The sequence below is a fragment of the Lagenorhynchus albirostris genome, chromosome 10 (assembly GCF_949774975.1).
Source record: "Lagenorhynchus albirostris chromosome 10, mLagAlb1.1, whole genome shotgun sequence".
Classification (NCBI taxonomy): Eukaryota; Metazoa; Chordata; class Mammalia; order Artiodactyla; family Delphinidae; genus Lagenorhynchus; species Lagenorhynchus albirostris.
This window is the reverse complement of record NC_083104.1, coordinates 66148400-66170121: the sequence shown is the minus strand read 5'-3', so window position 1 is coordinate 66170121 and position 21722 is coordinate 66148400. Positions and strand designations below refer to the sequence as shown.

Below are 21722 nucleotides of genomic sequence, written 5' to 3'. Positions count from 1 at the left end.
CCTTCTTCACACACTGCAGCTGGCCCTTCAGCAAGTCTCACTGGCTCTACCTTCAAAGTGTATCCTAAATCCAACCGCCTCTCACCACCCTCACTGCCCAGGCACCTGCCCTGCCCATCCCTCGTCTCAACCTACAACCTTCCCCTACTGCTCTCCTTGTTCCTCCCTTGTCTCCTCCATCTCACTACTCCCGGCGGGCCGGGGTTCCTTAAAAACCCAAACCAGGCAGTTGACATGTACCAAGTGCTTGCCATGTGCCAGGCACTGTGATAAGCAGTTCACTCACTTGCTCCATTAACCCTTTAACAACCCCGGGAATGAGATACTAGTAGAATCTCAGCTGGAGAGATGCAGAAGCTGAGGCATCCAGTAATTTGCGCCAGGTCCACATCATGAAGGGCCAGCACTGAGATCCAATCCCTGTGGATCACGTGCTCTTAGCTTTGCCTCCCTCCCAGCAGCCTGTGCTCCCCACTCTCGCAGAGTGAAATCAGAGCTCATACTCCGGCTACGAGGCCCCACATGACCTAGCCCCTGCCTGCCCCTCCAGCCTTATCCACCACCTCCCTCCTCGTCATCTACCACTCCTCAACCCCACAGGCTCTCCAGCTGGTCCTCCACCTAGAACAGTCTTTCCTTACTGATCTTCTAATGGCTTGTTCTCTTGTTTCACTCAGGTCTCTGCTTGAATGTCACCTCCTCCCAAATGGCCTCCCTGACCCCCTTTCTAAAATAGTCCTCACTTTATTCTCTGACCCTTTTCTGCTGTAATTTTATTCATAGATCTTATCACTTCCTGATATGACATCATGAGACTACTTTTTGGATGCTTATTATGTGTCTCCTCTCTCTAGAATTTCTGTTCCATGAGGGCAGGGACTTTGTCCCCAGTGCCTGGAACAGAGGCTGGCACAGAATGGTAGTGCAGCCAATGAATAAATGCTCACCCCCTCCCCAAGCCAAGGCAGCCCAGGGCTGCCCTGGGACCAGGTCTGGGCCTGCTGTGTGGGGCTGCTTGGAATGTGCCCACTCCCCTTACACGGGATGGTGCTTCTGCCTCTGGGTGTGTGGTCCCATCCTTCCCTCTGGGCCCCCTGGACTAGTGGGGCAGGAGGCAAAGTGAGATCTCCCATATTCCTTCCCAGTTTCCCTCCTCCGCTGGCCCCTCTGGCCATCCCTCCAGTCCCAGGGCTTGCACCTCTAGCCACCTGGAAGCTGGTCTGACGAATCCATCCCCACCAAGATGATGAACATGCCAGTTTGTCCTTTGCAAGGATATTTGCATTTTAAACGAGGCCATGCAGGAGCAGCTCTTCACCCTAATGTATGACTGTGTCATGGAATAACTTCCCAGCCCAGGATGTTTGAGAGAGATACCGCTTTTCCCTCTCCCAGACCTTGGGGGAAAGGGCATGGCAGGTAAGGGTGTTGAGGGAGAGGGAGAAACGGTTCCAAGCTTATCCAGTGGGTCAGAGACTGGGACCCAGCAGACCCCAACCTCAAATGCTGTCCCACTTGACCCACCTTTCCTGCCACTCAGAAGGCCTGACTTTGCTCCCCAAAGCACCCCCAAGCCATCCTCAGGCTCTGCTTTGTGGAATCCCTCCAGAGGCTCCCCAGGGAACCTAGAACAAAGACCTTACCCATTTCAATCCCACAGACGGCCAAGGCTGCAATCACCGCACCTGCCGACGTCCCAGCAAAGCGATGGGCCGTTTCCAGCAGCCGGGGAGCCAGGTCCCGAAAGGCGTCCACCACCCCGGCCTGGTAGAAGGAGAGGAATCCACTGCCTGAGAAGGAGATGGAATGAGGGGTATCTGGGTCCCCCTTGAACACCTGTTCTTCCATCTCCCCAGCCTGGGGCCTCCCGGGGTGCTGGCCTGCCCAAGCGCGGGCCGCCCTCCTGTCGGAACTCGCTGCCAAGCCTCCCTGCCAGCCCGGAGCCTGGAATGTGGCCGTCTCTCCCCAGGCGGTTGGGACACCCATGGGTGGCTCAGGCAGCAGCTGCCTGGGCCTGTTGAGCTCCGTCAGTAGTCATCCCCAAAGCCTGGTAAAGGGCCCAGGCCCAGGACGAGGTGCAGGAAGCGCTGATGGGTGAGCAGCGCCCTGGCCCTGCATGTGCGCTGCTCAGCCTTCAGCCCTGAAGGGTTTGCTCATCTGGTTGCAAAACCTCCAACGATGGTTATGGGATGGCGCCTTCCTCCCCAGCACACTGCAGTAAAGGAACTGACCTCCCACCAGGAGGACGGTATCCCCTTCCCGCAGGGGCAGGGATGCCAAGTTGGCTCTGGTTTCAGAGGGAAACACGGCTCACAGCACCCATGCCTCCACAGCGATGCCCTTCCCTGGGATCCTTCTCCAGGCTTTGTGTGATGTGTTACACAATTATTTTTATTTGTTCTTCTTACATAAGTGCCCCTTTGCTTATTCACTTTTTTATTCACATGTTAGGACTGGCCACCAGCAAAGTTGTAAAGAAAAGAGTTTTGGCTTAGGGGCACCACCCACCACCGCCTCTCCAGCTCCCACCTTCTTTTCTCCTTGGCCCTTTACTGACACACTAACTCTTAGTCAGTGCCCTCTCTCCAAGTCCTGAATCTTTATGCTGTATCCTAAATGTCCCAGAAGAAATCAATCTGGAATCTCGATCATTCTGCTTGGGCTTCATACTGTGCACTGTTCTCACTTTGAAATGAGAAGTCTGAGATGCCAGTATTTAACCCCAAGGATGAACAGCTTGGGACGCCAGGTATGGGGGCATCTGGGTCAGGGAAGAGAGATGATTTGGAGCCCAAAGGGAGGTGGCGGGGGGACCAGGGTTAGCTCCAGGGAGCACTGGTCATGCTCCTCTGGAGCTGTGCAACGTGGCCCTGGCAAGGAGGGCCTTCCTTACAATCGGCAGATTTCACTGCCTGAGGAGGTCGCAAAGCGGCAAAGTGGCAAGATCACGTCTCTCCCTTCAACACCCGCCCAGGCCACCTAGAGGCAGGATCAGAATTGAAATCGACACACAAAGTCCCCTGCCCAATCCCCAGTCCAGCTCCAGACTCTGTTAGGATGTGATAGTCATGCTGAACCCGCCCTGGGGAGCTCCCACCAACTCTGTCCGCCTTACTGATCCGTATTGGAATTTCACATTGGGGGCAGCACCCAGTGATCGGTCAGGAGGGGGTTTTCTATCTCAGGTAGGTACTTCCAAGTATATTACCTCTGTTTGAGAAGGGAACTCCTAACTAAATGTGTCTGCAACAGAGAAAACGCGCGCCCGCCCGTGTCTCTGTGCTTGCGTGTACGTGTGCGCATGCGCACACGGGGCAGGCTCATGTATGTTCACAAAGATCTGAGGCAACCGACTGGCTGGGGTGAAGGGTGGGGTGGGGCTGGGTGGAGTCCAATCAGCTTTTGCAACATTGAGACCCTGCCTCCTTCCTGGGAAATCCGGTTGGCCTGTCCAGCTCTGAGCTGGGGGTCCTGGGAGATGGGAGGGAGTGGAAGACCCATCCCCGAACTCAGACGCCTACACTTATTGGGAACAAGATAGACAAATGAGAAATAGCCAGAGACCCATACAAGGCAGTCTATAATTAAGTACCAAACTGTGCAGGGCTGAGATTCCTGCCAGAAAAGTTAAGAGATGAGTGTGAGTGGTGTGGGCTGGAACCATCAGAGAAGCTATGTGGTAGAGCTCTGGGTTGGGGTGTTTGAAGAAGGTGGAAGGAGGAGGGAGGGTATTGTGGCAAGAGCAGCATGAGGTCCTTACAGAGAGGGAAGGGGTGTGATGGCAGCCAGTTACACAGGATGAAGGGCCTTGGAACAGACAGACGTAGGTTGAAGCCCATCTCTGCTATTTATAGGCAGTGTGACATGTGGTAACTGCTCCAGGCCTCAGTTTCCCTCATCTATAAAAGGGACAATAATGCCTATGCTGTACAGGAACTGTAAAATTTAAAATATAGCTGTAAAATGCCTGGCACGTGGTGTGTCTCATTATCAAAGGTCAGAAAGGGCCAAGGCTTCTGGAACAGATGGACCTGGGAGAAAAGGTGGAGTAGAAAGATGGGGTCAGCAGATGCATTTGCATTTGCAACATGCAGGGGGAGCTAGGAGAGTTCTCAGGCAGGAGAGTCTTGGAAGGGCAATGAGACAGGCTGGAGGATGAGGAAGGAGGATAGTGCTCTATCCTCCTATGGATGTTGGTGGCCAAGCCGGGGTGGCGGCTGACAAAAGATAAGTTAATGAAGCCATTGCTTCAGAGACTCTCAAGACCTGGGGACGGGTTGGATGGGCAGGATGAGTCATGGCTGATGCCTCATTTTTAGCCTGGGTGCTGGGAGGGGTGGGGCTGCCTTTGGCAGTTTTGGGAAAACTGGGACAGAGCTGGGGAAACTGGATAGAGTATGAGTTTACTTTAGGACATGTCTGAGATGACAGCAGGACACTGGAGTTTTGGAGGAGAGGCAGGGAAGGCTCCAGAGACAGGGACAGAGACCCCTGCCATTGAGTAGCAGAGAAGGGTGAGTAGTTGGAGGTGGGCACAGGGTCATGTTGAAGGAAGACAACCTTGGACAGGTATGCTCCTTCCCGGTCATCTTGCTATTCCCAGTGAAATAGGAGGCGAGGCCACTTGTTCTACATGGACTGCAGGGCCTCGAGGAGGCTGGGGACCCACCACCCTTTCAAAGACAGCACTGTGTCCTGACTCGGTCCCTGACACCTTGCTCTTCAGGCCTGGCTGTTGGTTTAGGCCACAAGCAAACTAGAAATTCGCGATTGCACTTAGGAAGGCCCCACTGGAACTGTTAACATGTTCCCACGCGCTGACCCTGGTGGAGTATTCTACACCTCTGAGGAGGGCTGGGGGCGGGCCGCAGGACTCGCCCATTCAGTTCCTTGGTGTTAAGTGATTGAGAAGGTTCGTCTCATTTCCTATTGTTCCTGACATTATGCTCAAAGCCCTAAGAACTCCAAGTGGATGCCATCAAGAAAGGATCACGGGGCTTTCCTGGTGGTGCAGGGGTTGGGAGTGCGCCTGCCGATGCAGGGGACGCGGGTTCGTGCCCCGGTCCGGGAAGATCCCACGTGCCGCGGAGCGGCTGGTCCCCTGGGCCATGGCCGCTGCGCCTGCGCGTCCGGGGCCTGTGCTCCGCGATGGGAGGGGCCGCAACAGTGAGAGGCCCGCGTACCGCAAAAAAAGAAAGAAAGAAAGGATCACATTCTGACATTTTTGCATTTGATTTTTAAAGTCGGCTCATAATCCTTTCAGGTGTTTTACACTAAGTTAATGCTACTCATCTGACTCATCAGCCTCTGAGGAAATCACATGCAAGAAACTGAGACTGCTTATCACACACAATTCCAACAAGACAACCCAAAAGGAACTTATAGAAGAACCTAGAGTTTCCCTAAATATAACATAAGTGAGACCACTCAGGACACATCTCACAGGGAAAAAGACGGCATTGAGATTCTGGGTTAGCTTTTCATTGATGGTGCACCCCGCTTTACTTAAATCTTGTAAAATGTTTATTGAGTGAAGAACGTGGTTGTTTCTCGATGTGAGAGAGTATGAAGATCACAGCACCGCCCATGAGTAATCTTGCCAATAGTGTTTAACCTGAATCTAAGGGAGGCCTAACTTCCGGTTACTGTGAATACAGAGTATGAAGGAGCAAATTAAATGATGCCAGGTGAAAACAAAGACAGGACTTTCCTGGCGGTCCAGTGGTTAAGACTCTGCACTCCCAAAGCAGGGGTTGCAGGTTCGATCCCTGGTCGGGGAACCACGATCCTGCATGCTGTGCCACGTGGCCAAAAAAAAAGAATCGGAAACAAAAACAAAGTGAAACTGGGAGAAGGGCTGGTAACTTGTTACTACACAGCAGCCATTCCCGGCCCACCGTTCCCTGCCCACTTCCCTACAGAGCAGCTGAAAGGTTAGATACTCGATTTCCAAGTCTCCCTTGCAGCTAGAGTCCATCATAAGACCCAGTTTTGGCCAATGAGAAGTAAGGGTGAATCTGCTGGGTGGCTCCCAACAAAGGTTTTCCTCCTTGATAAAAGGAGAAAGGTACCTAAGGAGAGCCCCTTTCACCCCATCCCCCTTTCTTCCTGCCTGAGATGCTATCCTGTGAGAACATGGAGGATGGTGCTACGGCAGCCATCTTGTACCCATCAGGGGAAACAGGCAGCCACACTGAGTGTATTAGTTATCTATGGCCGTGTCACAAATTACCTCAAAATTCAGTTCCTTCAAATAACAAATGTTTATGATCTTACACAGTTTCCAAGCATTAGGAACCCAGAAATGGATTAATTCCAGGCTCGGGGTCTCTCATTAGGTTGTAGTCAAGCTGACAGCTAGGGTTGCAATCATCTCGAGGGTCATTGGGGTGGAACAGTCCACTTCCAAACACACTCTCATGGTTGCTGGTAGGCATCAGTTCTTAGCTGGCTATTGATAGAAAGCTTCAGTGCCTCACCACATGGTCCTCTCCACTGGGCTGCTCACAAGATGACAGCTTGCTTTTCCCAGAGTGAGATGTGCAAGGGAGTGAGAGAGAATAAGAGAGATAGAGAGTGTGAACCCCCAATGGAAGCCATAGTCTTTTTATAACACTGTGAGAAGTGATAACCATCCCTTCTGCCATATTCACACCCCTCCTACATTTTGCTAGGGTTGGTCTATGTGACCAGAAAGTGGGGATTCTTAAGGGACAATTTGGAGGCTGGCTACTTCACTGAGGATAGCAGAAGAGAGAGAAAGAAAGAGTCTGGGTCCTTGAGGAGATTGTTGAGTGACTGTACCAACCCCCAAACCATTTGTACCCTTCCTGTTATATCAGATAATTGAATGCCTTTATTGCTGAAGCCACTGTGCATTTGATATTTGCTGCTGAAAACCTCAGCACTAATGCAAGGACTATTCAGTATTTCTAGTAAAATGTAGAATTATCATCTTGAGACGAACAAATAAAAACTAGTTCTTTGTTTTTAGGAAAAATAAAAGAAATACTTTAAGATATAGTTTATTATAGCTGAAATCTGATTCATAAAAATTCTGAAAATTTCAGAAGAATTTTATTATACCTTTTAGAAATTGTTTACCAACTATTACTTCTGTTAGAATAGAATATTTTTCTCTTCCTTATTCCTCCTGAAAAACAAGTGAGGTTCTGCTCATTAATTGAACAGCTCTCTAATATAGCACTTGACTTTTGAGGTCTGTGACTTAATTTTTGAATACTTGATCAACATATATGTATATCCTCTGTGGGGTGCAAGTGTTTACACCTTTTCTAAAAAGTCAGTAATTAAAAAAAAAAAAACAAGGCGAGAGGAGAAAATTTGACACTCTTGAGAGGGGGACAGAGCTTGCTAGCACCCTGTCATGTTGTCCTTTTACATGACCTTGAGATCATTCATGCAGCCTAAATCACATCTTATTCTTATTATGAAACAGCTTAATCATACAGTAAAGTACTGAAAATAGAATAGCAAACAACCATGTACCTACCTGACAGATTGAACTAACCTTAACATTTCATCACATCTTGGACAAATACTTGCTTGGTTTTAAAGAAATGAAACATCATAGGTAGAGGTGAAACCTCCTTCAAACTCTTTCCTAATTTTACCCCCACTCTCCCTCCCATGGGAAAACCATGTCCCAGATTGGAGAGAGTCTTTCCCTTCCATGTTTTTATATTTTTATTACATGAATATGTTTTATAAACAATATAGAGTATTGTTTTATAAATATTTTAAATTTCACATAAGCAAACACATTGACTTATTCTGCAATTTGCTGTTTTCATTCAGCGTTGGGATACATGGCTCTGGTCTTTTCCATGTTACTGCTTTGGTAACCTATTATGAGACCATGGGCAACATATTCATTATTCTCTTACTGATGGACATTCAGGTTGTTTCCATTGTTTTACTATAACCAACAATGCTACAGTGAGAACCCTTTTATACATCTCCCTTTAAATCATATGGGAATTTCTCAAGGTCACAATGTGTATATACCAGTTGTAGCCATGGGATTTTAATTTATGGAGGTAACTGAGTGGTGACATGGAGAAGCTAATGCCAATGAAAGAAAATTTTTATTATTTACACCCTGATTCACGAGGCCTTGCCATGCCATGCAGGGCTATATGGGGAAGCACCAGGTTTGGTCAGGAGGCAGACGGGATGAGGGGAAAGCATGGCCCAGAAACTTGTTTGTGTTTTCTGCAAGAAAGGCAAGGCAGGGCAGAGAAACAGCTTAGGACTGGCTGCTTTAAATAGTGTCAGCAGGCTCTGGACTATAGAGGTGGTCTCAAGTTGTCTGGAACCTAGCCCTGGGTGATTAGGGCAGAGGAATATTGCTTCCTGGAGTATAACAGCCAGATAAAGGAGGTGGTTCAGAGTAAGGGCTCTGGGTTGGTTTCTTTGCTATGAAAGGTGTGCTTTGAGCCCTTTGCTATCACTGAGAATTGGTTAACCCTGGGAAGGGTGGTCTCTCCCCAGTCAGGGAGGCCAAATGCCAGACCATCAAGAATACACACAATAGGAAAATAGGGCACTTCTTCAATTTGACCAGTTGTTGCCAAATTGCTCTCTGAAGTGGTTGTGCCATTTTACGCTCCCAGACAATAAGAGATATAATTGCTTCCCTTCTCTTGGTATTACCAGATTTTTAAATGTTGCCAATTGGAAGGGTGTGGACACCATCTTATTGTTGTTTCACTGATGTTTTCCTGATTATTTACGAGGCTAGGCATCATTTCATATGTTCATTGTCCTTCCTCTTCTCTGAATTGCTTATTCTTAGCCTTTCCCCATTGGGGTGAGGACAGCATTTGCCTTCTGTTATTAATGTGTAGACATTGATACTAATAATAGCTCCATTGAATGCATTGCAAATATCCTCTCCCAGTTTGTGGCTTGTCTTTTAACTTTTCTATGATGTCTCTATGGTACAGCAGTTTAAAATTTTAATGTAGTAAAATGTATCATTCTTTTCCTTTATGGTTTATATGCTTGTGTGTTTAAGTCATAAAGATGCCCTCTCATATAAAATAGAGTCTTGGTTATTTTAAATGATTTAACCATCAAGCCTAAGCTATTTGTTCAGTCTCTAGTGAAAAACTGCAGTCTGGTGGGCTGTTTGGCACCATCTGTTTTAAAATAAATGCTTGTAGGAATTTATCCTGCAGAAATACCCACAGGAGTCCCCCCAGAACCCCAATATATGCACAGGGTTGTTAAATACAGCACCAGTTGTAATAGCAAAAATCTAGAAGTAACCTAAGTATCTCTCAGTGGAAAGTTAGTTAAATTAATTCTGGTATGTATTCATTTACCACATAATGTAATTCTCTGCAGCCATAGAAAAGAATAAGGGAGATCTGGATGTGTTCATATGGAAAGTTCTCCAAGATATATTGGTAAATGGGAAAAATAAAAATTAAAAAAAAAAACCCCAAGGATCCAAAGAATAAATATGCTACCATTTATGTCAAAAATGAAAAAAAAATTCCCTATGTGTATGCACGTAAAATTTCAGAAACAAAACTACTCACGGTGGCTACTTCTGAGGAGGACCAGGGTTTGAGGGTGCGAGGGAAACCCATTTTTCATTGCCAATGTTTCCTGTTTTCCTTGTTACTTCCATTACAGTAAACAAAGAAGAATTGCTGTAGGTGGTCCCCATTGCTGTAAGTTGCTATCTGTTTTGGCATTTGAAATATTCTGAGGTGAAGAGGAGAAGAAATTGAATTATTAGAAATGGGGCAGGAGACTGGGCATCATTGGGACAGTTTGATTACATGTGTTCTGCAGCTGGGTCTGAAGGCATAAGGGGCAGTGCTTGCAGCAACGTGCTGGTTGATGAGATCCAGGCTTGCCTTTGTCTGGGGGAGCGGGCAGTTGTCTGGGAACCAAGGGGAAGTGGTTGGGAGAAGCAGGGAATGAGAGGGAAGAGGGATGGAAGGTTGGGGCAGGCCTGAGCCAATTGGATTCGCCTAGGTCCCTGCTGTCTGAGTCTTGCGGTCTGGGCCACCGTAGGCTCTGAGTCCCCTTGCACTGTCTGGCTGCAGGGCAGGAAGAGGCTCTGCATCCCCTCCCCCGTGGAGGAGGAGAGCTCCCACCTCAAAGGTACTGGTAGGCAATTCTCTGGAGAGGAAGAAAAGCCAGGCTCAACCTAGGAAAATGCTCATCCGATAAATGGGAATTAAAGGCACCCCGAGTTTATCCTTGTTGAGATTTAAGAAGGGAGAGGGATTGGGCCGGCATTCACAGAACAAAGACAAATTGTACCCCAGGGTTGAGTCCAATAACCTTCCTCAGGACAGTACAGTGTAGGTGGTCGTGGACCTGGGTGGTCTGGGTTTAAATCATAGCTATGTTGATTCCAAGTTACTTAACATCTCAGTGCCTTAGTTTTCTTATGTATGGGAAAATAATACCTCCTAAAGGGTGGTCCTAGTATATGGTAAGTGCTTACAAAGTATTAACCATTGTAATTCTTTATTTAACACCTCTGTAAATTCACGTAACTGGCATCCTGGGCAGTGACATTGTCGGCACTGGGGGTTGGATCTGTATCTGAGGTGGATGCATGCTAACCAAGCTCACAAGCCTGATGAATAAGCTGTAACCAACTCATTCATTCACACCGGCCAGTGCTTGTAGGCGGATCTGTCGCCACCTTGATCTCTCTTTTCCCCATGTGGGATCCCCGACTATACTCAGAGGCCCTTTGGGGGATTGGGGACACTTCTGTGCTCTTATTCATTTCTCTGGCTACTCCCGCTGTGTGACTGTCAGCCCCATGGGGGAGGGCACTTTGGTACGCTGGAGGATGGCAACTCATGGTTGTCAAATAAATACTTGCTGAATGACTAAATGGTCATCACGTGTTCCGTGTCATAACCAAACACTGGAAACAACCTAAACGCCCAACAACAGGGAATTGTTATTAAATTGTGGCCCAGTCACCCCACAAAACCAAACAGTCATCAAGTAGGATAATTATAGCAATTGTATAAAAAGATAGAGAAATGCTTGTGATGTAATCTTAGCAAAACAGAAGAAATCAGAATGGTCTTGGCATGATGTGGCTCAATCTTGATATTTTGTTAAGTGAAAAAGCAAGATCCTGGAAAAAGAGTATGAGATGATGCCACTCATGTAAAAAAGGGGGCAAAAAATAGAAGACTTCACTTGCAGCTCTAAGCACAAAATACCTCTGACCAGCAAACAAGTGACTGAAAACACCTGGGCCTCTAGGGAGGGGACAGAGAGGTGGACATTTGGGAACAAGTCACTGACAACTTTTCTACCCTCTGAATGTTGAACCAGGTGAGCGTGTTTCTGATTCAAAAAATCAAATAATTTAAAACACTTCCTGGTATATAGCAAAGTAAAATAGATTGATATCTTTTTTCCTACTATATTCCTCAACTCTAAGGCACAATTCTAACGCACATTTTAAAGTTTCCGTTATCAGAATATATCTCAATCAATTGGGCATTCTTTTTTTTTTTTTTTAATGGGCATTCTTAATAGGTTCTTGTGGTGGTTTTTTTTTTCCCCCTAAAAAGCTTTTACTAAATTAATGCTGAGGCTTAAATTTGATGGTATTTTAGAACCAAGGAAATATAGTACAGAAAGATGTGTCATCTAGAAAGGAACTATAACAATAAAACCATTGCGTGGTGGGATCGTGGGGATCTTCCTTTCTCAAAATGGTCCTTACTGGTAATTTTACATCATCTTTGCAATAGTTTTTAAAAAACATATTTTAAACTGTTTTCAGGAGAGAATAAATGTTTTTAGAGGGAAGCATCCCCCAGCACTGGGGTATAGAGAACCTGCCAAGCAGTAAACCCATGAAAATCACCACTTCCTCAACTTAGTTTAAATAATTATCAGAGCAAAGCTCTGGGCCCTAACTTAAGCTATGGTTACAAGGAGAGACCCATTGTCCTTGGATTTTTCCTGAGATACTCACCTTCCAGGAACAGTTTGTCAAACCTGAGACAACACTTCCTTGGCCACCATGGGTGTCTAATTCAGCAATCGGTTCAGACCTTGAGCTTTGATCATATAACATGTGGGATACACTAACAACGCTCCATACTGATGACTTGAAGTCTGTCAGGAATCAACTATTAGTAAATTTCATGTTTGCAAATTGCTGAAGACCCTTGTTACTCAGAGTGTGGTGTGTGAACCAGCACCAGCAGAATCTCATGTCCCAGACCTACTGAACCTAAGACCCACATTTTAACAAGACTCCCAAGTGATTCATATGCACATTAGAGTTTGAGAAGAACTACTGTAAACTGTAAATTGCAATATAGATGTTAGCTGCATTATTATTAATGAAAAAAAAAGTGAATAATAATAATTTCTTAATCTGTTTTCAGAGACCCTCACGTTATCACCTCATTTGGTTTTTATAGCAATGCTAAGAGTTAGAAGGTTTTTTTGTTTTGGGGGTTTTTTTTTGGCTGCATTGGGTCTTTGTCACTGCGCGGGGCTTTCTTTAGTTGCAGCGAGCAAGGGCTGCTCTTCGTTGCGGTGCGGGTGCTTCTCATTGTGGTGGCTTCTCTTGTGGAGCACGGGCTCTAGGCGCGCCGGCTTCAGTAGTTGTGGCTCGCGGGCTCTAGAACGCAGGCTCAGTAGTTGTGGCGCACTGGCTTAGTTGCTCCGTGGCATGTGGGATCTTCCCGGACCAGAGCTCGAACCTGTGTCTCCTGCATTGGCAGGAGGATTCTTAACCACTGTGCCACCAGGTAAGCCCCAGAGTTTTAGAGTCTTTAAACCTCGGTTTATAGAAGAGGAAATGAGATTCAGAGAAGTAAAGGGAAACTTATTATATTGAGTTTTGATTAGTCCTGTAGTTAGGAAAAAGGTTGCCAATTCATTGTTCAGGTACTCTTGTGATTTTTCAATGATGCAGATATTTGATGTCTAGCCAAACTGGGAGGTAAACAATAAATGCTGGAGAGGGTGTGGAGAAAAGGAAACCCTCCTGCACTGTTGGTGGGAATGTAAACTGGTACAGCTACTATGGAGAACAGTATGGAGATTCCTTAGAAAATTAAAAATAGAGCTACCATATGATCCAGCAATCCCACTCCTGGACATATATCCAGAGAAAACCATAATTCCAAAAGATACATACACCCCAATGTTCATTGAAGCACTATTTACAATAGCCAGGACATGGAAGCAACCTAAATGTCCATCAACGGAAGAATGGATAAAGAAGATGTGGTACATAGATACAATGGAATATTACTCAGCCATAAAAAAGATGAAATAATGCCATTTGCAGCAACATGGATGGACCTAGAGATTGTCATACTGAGTGAAGTAAGTCAGACAGAGAAAGACATATATGATATCACTTATATGTGGAATCTAAAAAAAAAAGGCTACAAATGGGAGGTAGGCTCCTGCCATCCCTTTGAACATCCTTTTCCAGTCTCTGCTAGGATTGTGCTTCTCTCTCAATGCCCAGGACCGTCCTCTCCCTCCGGAGGAGACAGATGACAGTCTAGTTCACGTGGCTAGCCCCTCTTGTCTGCCTATCTGGGACCCAAAGTGGTCTCAGCCTCTGTGTGTGGGGGGAAGGCGGGTAAGGGGGTCTGAGCCCAAGGCTGAGAGTTAAGTAGACTCAACAGCCAGTATAACAGGTTGCTGGTCTGGGAAGCCAGATAGGTCCTTACATCAGCCCTGCAAGGACTTTTTAATTCTAACTCCAATTAGTATGGCCCATTCTAATCAGAGGACCAAGATCAGGATGAGATTAGGCTGTGCTTGAAAATAATTCAGGATTAGTGAGAAAAGAATAGAAACATTTATTTCTCAAGAAACCTAATTATTATTTAAACCTAAGAGTTTACTTTTTAAAAACAAGTCATCACGTCGAATTATTTACTTGGCTATTTAATGGTTACTTTGTTTAGCTCTTTGATGAAGGGTTGGAGTTCTGTTTCAAGAAAAGATGAGGAAGCATATTGCTTTCTAGCTCAGTTAACTATATCTCCAACTTAAGCCATGTATTCAGACCATATGAGCTCAGAACAGGAGCAGCCCACCCTGACTATTAGGAACCTGAGATGAAAAAGAGAGTCCTGAGGGCGAAGCTCACAAGGTGAAAATAGCCATAATACATACTAAGTTCTTCCTGAGTCAGGTGATCCAGTTTTTCATTTTTCATGTTCAACAAAAATCTCATGTGCAATGATAGAAGCATTTTGGAGGGCAATTTGGCTATTTATCAAGAATTATAGCAGCTGTGTCTTGGGTGAGGCTCACTGCTTTCAATATTTCTTTGAATGAGTTATTCCATTCCTGAAAATTTATCCTCAGGAAATAATCTAAGGCATAGAAAAACTCTAGCCAAAAGAGCTCACCACAGCACTATTTTTTTTTTTTTTCTATTTTTTGGCCATGCTGTGTGGCAGCATGCGGGATCTTAGTTCCCCGACCAGGGATCGAACCTGCGCCCCCTGCAATGGAAGCACAGCATCTTAACCACTGGACCACCAGGGAAGTCCCACGAGAGCACTATTTTAGGTATTCAAGCATTGAAAACCCATAGCATCTGAGAGCAAGCAAATAGGTAAATGACTACAGCGTATCTACCTAATGATGTATTAAGTAGCCATATTTTAAATGATGCTTACATTTGAAGTACATCTGGTATTGAACTGGATTGTGCCTCTATTGCCTTTCATCTACTATGTGAAAATGGTTGAAACAAAGTTAAAAATGGAAGTTTTAAGACAAAGACTATTTGTAACGTACTAGCTATAAAATTTGGTCTAAAATATATTAGGAAGGGTCTGCCCAGACTATCATCATCTTCTTTATCCATCCAAACCCAAAGTCCAGCCATTCTTCAAGTCCTGTGCTGCCTCCTCATCCCTCCCTCCTCACAGCTCCTACAGTACACATTGGCCCGTGATAGGCTACCTCGTGCAGTTGGTGTTTTCATTCAGTATGTATCTCTCTCACTGGGATCCTTGACATCAGTGACTGGGTTTTAAACCTCTTTTATTCCGCACAGCACACAGCTCAACCCCTGCACCCAATCAGTCACGAGTCCTATTGATTTTACTTCCAAGCTTTCCTCAGCTCTATCTTTTCCTCTCTATCCTTTCAACTAAGCCTCATCTCTCACATGGGCTCCTGCCACATTGTAGCAATCAATACTGTATCAGTGATGGTGCTTTAGGCTGCAAGTAACAGAAAAGTCAATGTGGAGTAGCTTACACAATGAGGAAAGTCTGTCCTTTCTATTTGAGAGAAAAGCCCTTTCCAGAAAGCCCCCCAGTAGACTCTCCCTCGGGGTCCACTAGCCAGCACTGTGTCACACATTCATGCTTTAGCTGCAGGGGAGGCTGGGAAAGCCATCATTTGGCAGTTTCAATCTCAATAGTGGGATGCAGGCTCTGCCAGCAGGAATGAGAAGAGCATGAAGAGGGTAGGGAACCAATAGTGTCAGTCCCAAACTTCCTGCCTTGGGTGTCCCCACCCCTTTAATCCATTACCAACACTGCCACTATTAATTCACTCATTCATATTATTTGAATATTATATTCAAATAATTCACTCAATTATTCATTCACTGTATTAGTCAGGTTTGGCTAGTTTATGTTCCAGCAACAAACAGCAAGGGAGAAGAGAGAGCACAGAGATTGGCACCGGCTTTTACCTGCTTCCGCCTAAAATGGACCTGTTTCACCCATCATCCCCCAACCCCCCTCCCCACAACCATTAGTCTGTTCTCTGTATCTATGAATCTGTTTCTGTTTCATTATGTTTGTTTGTTTTGTTTTTAGAGTCCACATATAAGTGAAATCATATGGTATTTGTCTTTCTCTGTTTGACTTACTTCATTTAGCATAATACCCTCTAGGTCCATCTATGTTATCACAAATGGCAAGACTTCATTCTTTTTTATCCATTCATCTATTGATGGACACTTAGGTTGCTTCCATATCTTGGCTATTGTAAATTATGCTGCAGTGAACACAGGGGTGCATGTATCTTTCTAAATTAGTGGGTTTGTTTTCTTTGGATAAACACTCAGAAGTAGAATTCCTGGTTCATATGGTAGTTATATTTTTAATTTTTTGAGGAATCTCCATATTCTTTTCCTTAGTGGTTGTATTCATTTACATTCCCACCAACAGTGCATGAAGGTTCCCTTTTCGATTCTGCTTTCATTTCATTGGCTAAAACAAGTCCTGTGGCCACATTTAACTTCAAAAGGGCACAGAAGTGAGATCATCCTTCATGCAGGGTAAGCCGCACGAACAGTTACCAAATCCAACAAATATTTATTGAGTGTTGGCTATATGCAAAGAGACGTGCTAGAGATGTATTGGTAAGAAAAACAAAGTATCTGTTCTGAAAGCTTTTACAGTCTAGAAGCAATAGTCTACCCCTTCCGTTATGTGCTCAGGCTAACATTTGAGACTTCAATTGTACCACCACTTACATTTTCATTGCATTAAAAAAAAAAGCTTGGCTGTCTTCCTGAATAGGCTGTAAAACCTCAAAGATGTCTTATCCCTTCTTGTAAACCTCATACCTAGAATTGTGCCTAGAACTAGTAGAAACTTAATGTTCGTTGAATGATGTATGAGATAGGATGGGCTCAGCTACGGAACAGGAAGCCCAGATGACAGTGGCTTAAACAAACAGGGTTTGTATTTTAACATTTAGTGAGAAGTCTAACAGCCAGCAGCTGCTGGGGCTGATTTCTCTGTTCAACAATGTCATCCAGGACCCAGACTCTTTCCAGCCTTACACTTTGATACACTTGGCTTGTTGGCTTTTCCTCCCTGTGATTGTGCTTCATGATCATAAGACAGCTGCCACTGCTCCACATAATATATTTTTAAGGCAGGAAAAAAACAGAAGGGGCAGCAGCAGGGGGCTGTCCACTGGTAACTGTCCCTTATAGCAGGGAACAGAAACTTTCCTAGAAGACACCCAGTAGCTTATGTCTCATGGCCAAAACATGGATCACATGGCCACCTCAAGCTTCGAGCAAGGCTGGGAAAGAGAATATCGGGATTTCCAGTCTCTGTGGTTGGAGATGGCCAAGAAGGGGCTGGGGATGGTTTGGGCAGCCAACCGAAAGTTTCACCACAAATGAAGAATAAGTGCTCAATAAGTACTTATTGGTGGAAGCTTAGATTTTTATGATCTGGTTCTTTATTGATTTTTAATAACATATAAAGAACCCTCATCACTGCTGTGTCTAGTATTGAATGCATCTTCTGTTCGTGCTGGGAACTATGGAATTTTCTCATTCAGTCTTTGCAACCCCGTGACAGAGGTATTATCAATCTATTTCACATATGAAGAAACTGAATCCCAGAGTAGTTAAGCAGCTTGTTCAACATGCTCACTTACCAACTAGTAAATGATGACACAGGGGTTTGAATTCCAGTGTCTTGAGTCCAGAGCCCATGATCCTATCCTAGAACTTGAGGTCTAGAGGTGAACAGAGAGCTCATCAGACACAAGCCCTTTATTTCATAGTGCTGAAGCCCAGGATGGGAGGTAACCTGCTCAAGGTCACACAGCAAGCCCAAGCCAGAGCCAGGCCCAGGACCCAGGAGTCCTGACCCCCAGGCCACGGTTCTATCACTCTGGGCTGGCTCTCTTTAGAAACCTCACGTTAGTTCACTGATCTTTAAAAAGACAAAAATGCCAAATGGGATCCTGTGGACAATTCAGTTTTTTAAAAAAATGTATTTGACCTAAGTTTTGGCAAATTAGAACAAGTTGTTTCCTTTTTTGGAGTCGAAACTTAGCGATTAGTTGGTTCAAACCCTTCTATCCATCTCAGTGGAAAGTCTAGTCTGTACAAAATTTTTCAGTTCTCAAGTGATAAAGAGGAAGGAAAGAATGCAATGATCAGAGCCTCAGCTGGGGCTTAACCAAGATTACTTTGAATTCCAAGCTCATGACCCAGAAATGCCTTATTTGTGGTGTTTAAACACGTCCTATGTAACACTGCCTTGGGAAGCCTCTTGGTAGAGTAAAATGTGTACGTTTTGAATCCCACTTCTACCACCAACTAGCTGCGGGAACACATGACCTAGGCCCGCTGTGAGACTTGCGTGGAGCTAATGTACAGACAGCAGCTGGCACAAAATGGAACAAACCAAGTGTCATTTCCCCTTCCCTGTCCTCCGGCGCTTCCCCTTCAGACTTGGGGCTGAAATATCTCTAGCACACAATTTAACAAGGAGTGCCTGCCTTCCCACACTGCTTTCTGTTTCAGAGGGTCAGAGTCCCTTTAGTTGACAGGACTCAAACCTTTCGGGGGAAAAATTTTGCTTAAATTGAGAAGTCATTTTTGTGTTGCATTTACGACCCTAGAGCATCAAGGTTATAAGCATAGGCTCCTGAATCACACAGAGGCTCCGTCACTTCCTGTGTGTGTAGTTGTGTAACCTCCTTGTGTCTCCGTTTCCTTCTCCACACAATGGAGGTAATAACAGTACCAACCTCAGGGGGCTGCCGTGGGGATTAGATAAGGGAATGTGTGTCACTCTGTAAGCATGTCATACGGGTTTGCCGGAGCCTTGTTGGATCCTTCAATCTAAGATAGGCTGCGACCTAGGACCTGCTACCAGAGCGACACAGTACAAAGAAACTATAAGGGACTAAAAATAACTATATACATGCACAGTTGGGGCAATTATGAAGAATAAGACATAAAAAGGCCATAAACCTACTGCTATTTCTGAGGTGCTAGGATAAAAACAGGGTGAGCTCTGTGCATAACTCCTGCACACAGCCCCACTGAGGGGGTGGGCAGACCACCTAAGCTACCCCTCTGGCCCGACCTACCAATCCGCCCCTACCATCACCCCATGTAAGGGACCAGCCCACCCTCCTAGGAGAGCGAGCAAGGGAACCCATTATTTGTTTTTGCTCCCAATAAAGACTTGCCTGAATTCCTCATCTGGCCTCTTATCAATTTCTATGGATTAAAGAGTCCAAGGACCCGAACTGGTAACAAATCTCTTCCAGAGTGTTTTTCAAGAGTGTTCAGTGTGGGTTAGACAAAACATTTTCTCTCCTTCTTTTAAGGATAAGGACAATTGGGCAAATGACAGCACAGCAGGGCAGCATAGCAGACAGTTGGAGAGAACTCAGGACTGCAGGCGGGATACTGGGTTCAAGTCCTGGCTCTGCCACCAGTGCCCATGTGTCCTTCTATTCTCTGGGCTTCAATTCTCTGCTAATCACGGCTATTCAAATGTCTTCTTGGAAGCCTTAAGTGACCAAGACTATCAGGAAACAACAATTTGGTAAAGGTTTAGAATTCTGTAATTTGGGCTCGAGAATGAAGAACTCTTTCAAGATCTTCTCCCAGAACAAGAAGAGTCAGTTAGGAAGGAACAGCAGCATTTTCCTTGGGCAAACTTGAGGAGTCCCCTGCTTGTCCTCCTCACCCTTCACCCCCTCCTCTGTTCCTCCTTGGACACAATGTGACTTCCATCCTCCACTTTGCCCCCAGGTACCACCATAAACAAGTTCTCAGATCCTTTTCCACCATCTGAAAGAAATGCACTCAGCAAACATGCACATTTACCTTGTCAGCCCCACGAGGGCAGGGACCGTGCCTCAGTCCACTGCTCTGTGTATGGACTGAGACACAGAGCAGTGGACTGAGGCACGGTCCCTGCCCTCCTGGGGCTGACGTACTATAGGGGCAGACAGAGGCAAGCAAAGTAAACAAGTAAAATATACAGTGGAGCAGGTGGAGCCGGCCGAGAGCTGGATTTAACTGGGCTGGAGTTTTGCCAAGTGAGTACAATCTAGAAAGCTTGAGGTACGGGAGGGGAGGCTGTAGACAAGAGAAGAGTTGTAATCACTAACGATGGAGTTGAGGCAGGGAAAGGAGGGGAGAAGGGATTTGAAGGGGACAGTGAAAGGTAGTGAGATCAGTGGACTATGGGGCCCACGGGAGTAAAGGCTTGAAGAGAAGAGCTAGAAAGAGCTTTGAACATGGGATCTTCAGAGGGCCTAGGGCTTGAGTGTGGGGCTGAGTAGTGAGCCAGGGAAGATAAGATCACTGGGGGAGAGGAGGCCATGGAGCAGGGAGGCCAAAGCATCGGTGGATTGGGCAAATGGATGGTGAAAGCACTGAGCGTAGTGGCAGGATGAGTGGGACAGAGGACAGTGAGGTGGGAGTGAAACTGTGTGGGACACTTTAGGACCTCTCGGGTGTACAAGCCACCCCTCCCATGTTCCCCATCTCTTGAGGTAAAAGGCTTTGCTTCAGGGCCCCCCTCAGTTTCAAAAGTCTGGCTCAAGAGTTAAATATTAGGAAATTCGAACACACAGAAACAAAGAATAGCTGTTGGGCTAGGAAACATAACAATTTAGACTATAAATCAGTTACATAGCAGAGTCACTGAATTCCCAGTTCCCTGAAAGATATAGATAACGAGGTCTGACACACATTCCTAAACTGTTTTTACACAAACCAGACTTCTCCTGCTTCCAACCAGGAAAACTGCTGTCCACAAGCACATAGACCCCCAGGCCGGTTGGGACCAGAAGGTTGATGATGTTGATTCCCAAAACCTCACCCTGTTACCTCACTACCAACCAGCCAGAAGAATGCAACCCACAGCACTAACATTGCCTTTTAAAACCCTTCCCTGAAAGCCACTGGGGAGTTTGGGTCTTTTGAGCATGAGCTGCCCACTCTCCTTGCTCAGTGCCTTCAATAAACACTGTACTTTTCTTCACCACAACCTGGGGTCAGTAGATTGGCTTTGCTGTGTGTCAGGCAAGCGGATCCAAATCCAGTTTCTGTAACAGGAGATAGGACCTTCAGATAACTCGTAAATAGTGGCAGTTGTGAGAGGAGGAGTTTGTAAAGTCATATTTAATAGTGTGATTTAATGTTACATTTGAGTAAAACCTCTTTTGTTTTATTGTAAGAACTATAGAGAAGGAGAAAGCTGTTCATGGCATGAAAAGCAGGACTGAGCATTAAAAAGTTGACAAAAGACCTGGGAGTATCTCATTTCATGAAGGATCAAAGCTGTCAGCCTAAGGGATATAGCTCTACTTGTGCAATCATAAGCAGCTCTAAACTGGTGGGAAGGTATTTAGATTTTTATGGGTGAAAGACCTTCCTTTTTTGTTTGTTATTTTATTTTATTTTGTAAAATGAGCACGTTATTTTTTTTTTTTTAATTTTTTGGGGGGGTCATGCCGCACAGCTTGTGGGATCTTAGTTCCCCAACCAGGGATCGAACCCATGCCCTCGGCAATGAAAGCGTGAAGTCCTAACCACTGGACCACCAGGGAATTCCCCCAAGGACCTTCCTGTCATCCCTAAAATACCAAGCAGAGAGCCACCATTTCAACAGAGGCTTGAAAGAATAGAATGATAATTCATTAGTGTCATATACTAAAAGCCATTGACTGAGAGCCAGTGGTATAGAAAAGTTAAGAAAGTGGACTCCGCTTGGGTTTAAATCCCGGCTCTGCTACTTACCACTCATTTAACCTCATCTGTATGAGGGGGATAATAATGTCTCAGCTTCTGAAAAGTAAATGAGCTGAGAGGTTGCCTGGAGTGTGTGAGGACTCAAAAAATGTTGGTTAGATATTCTGATCTTTCTAATCTTTGTTGGCAAATAAACAAGAAAATAAGGCTTTGAAGG

At 45.5% G+C, this 21722-nt stretch overlaps 1 protein-coding gene and 1 long non-coding RNA gene across 2 annotated transcripts in view; one reads left to right on the top strand and one right to left on the bottom strand.

The window, feature by feature from the left end:
* The window catches only part of PNPLA1 (patatin like phospholipase domain containing 1), a 43508-nt gene extending 41574 nt beyond the window's left edge, over window positions 1-1934 (bottom strand). Inside the window, exon 1 of the mRNA XM_060162713.1 lies at window positions 1644-1934. Coding sequence (XP_060018696.1) covers window positions 1644-1848 — 205 coding nt within the window. The 5' untranslated portion in view covers window positions 1849-1934. The remainder of the gene's footprint in view (window positions 1-1643) is intronic.
* A 2490-nt stretch (window positions 1935-4424) lies between these two features.
* LOC132527284 (uncharacterized) overlaps window positions 4425-21722 on the top strand; it is a 38811-nt gene continuing 21513 nt past the window's right edge. Inside the window, exon 1 of the long non-coding RNA XR_009542936.1 lies at window positions 4425-4514. This is a non-coding gene — a long non-coding RNA (uncharacterized LOC132527284). The remainder of the gene's footprint in view (window positions 4515-21722) is intronic.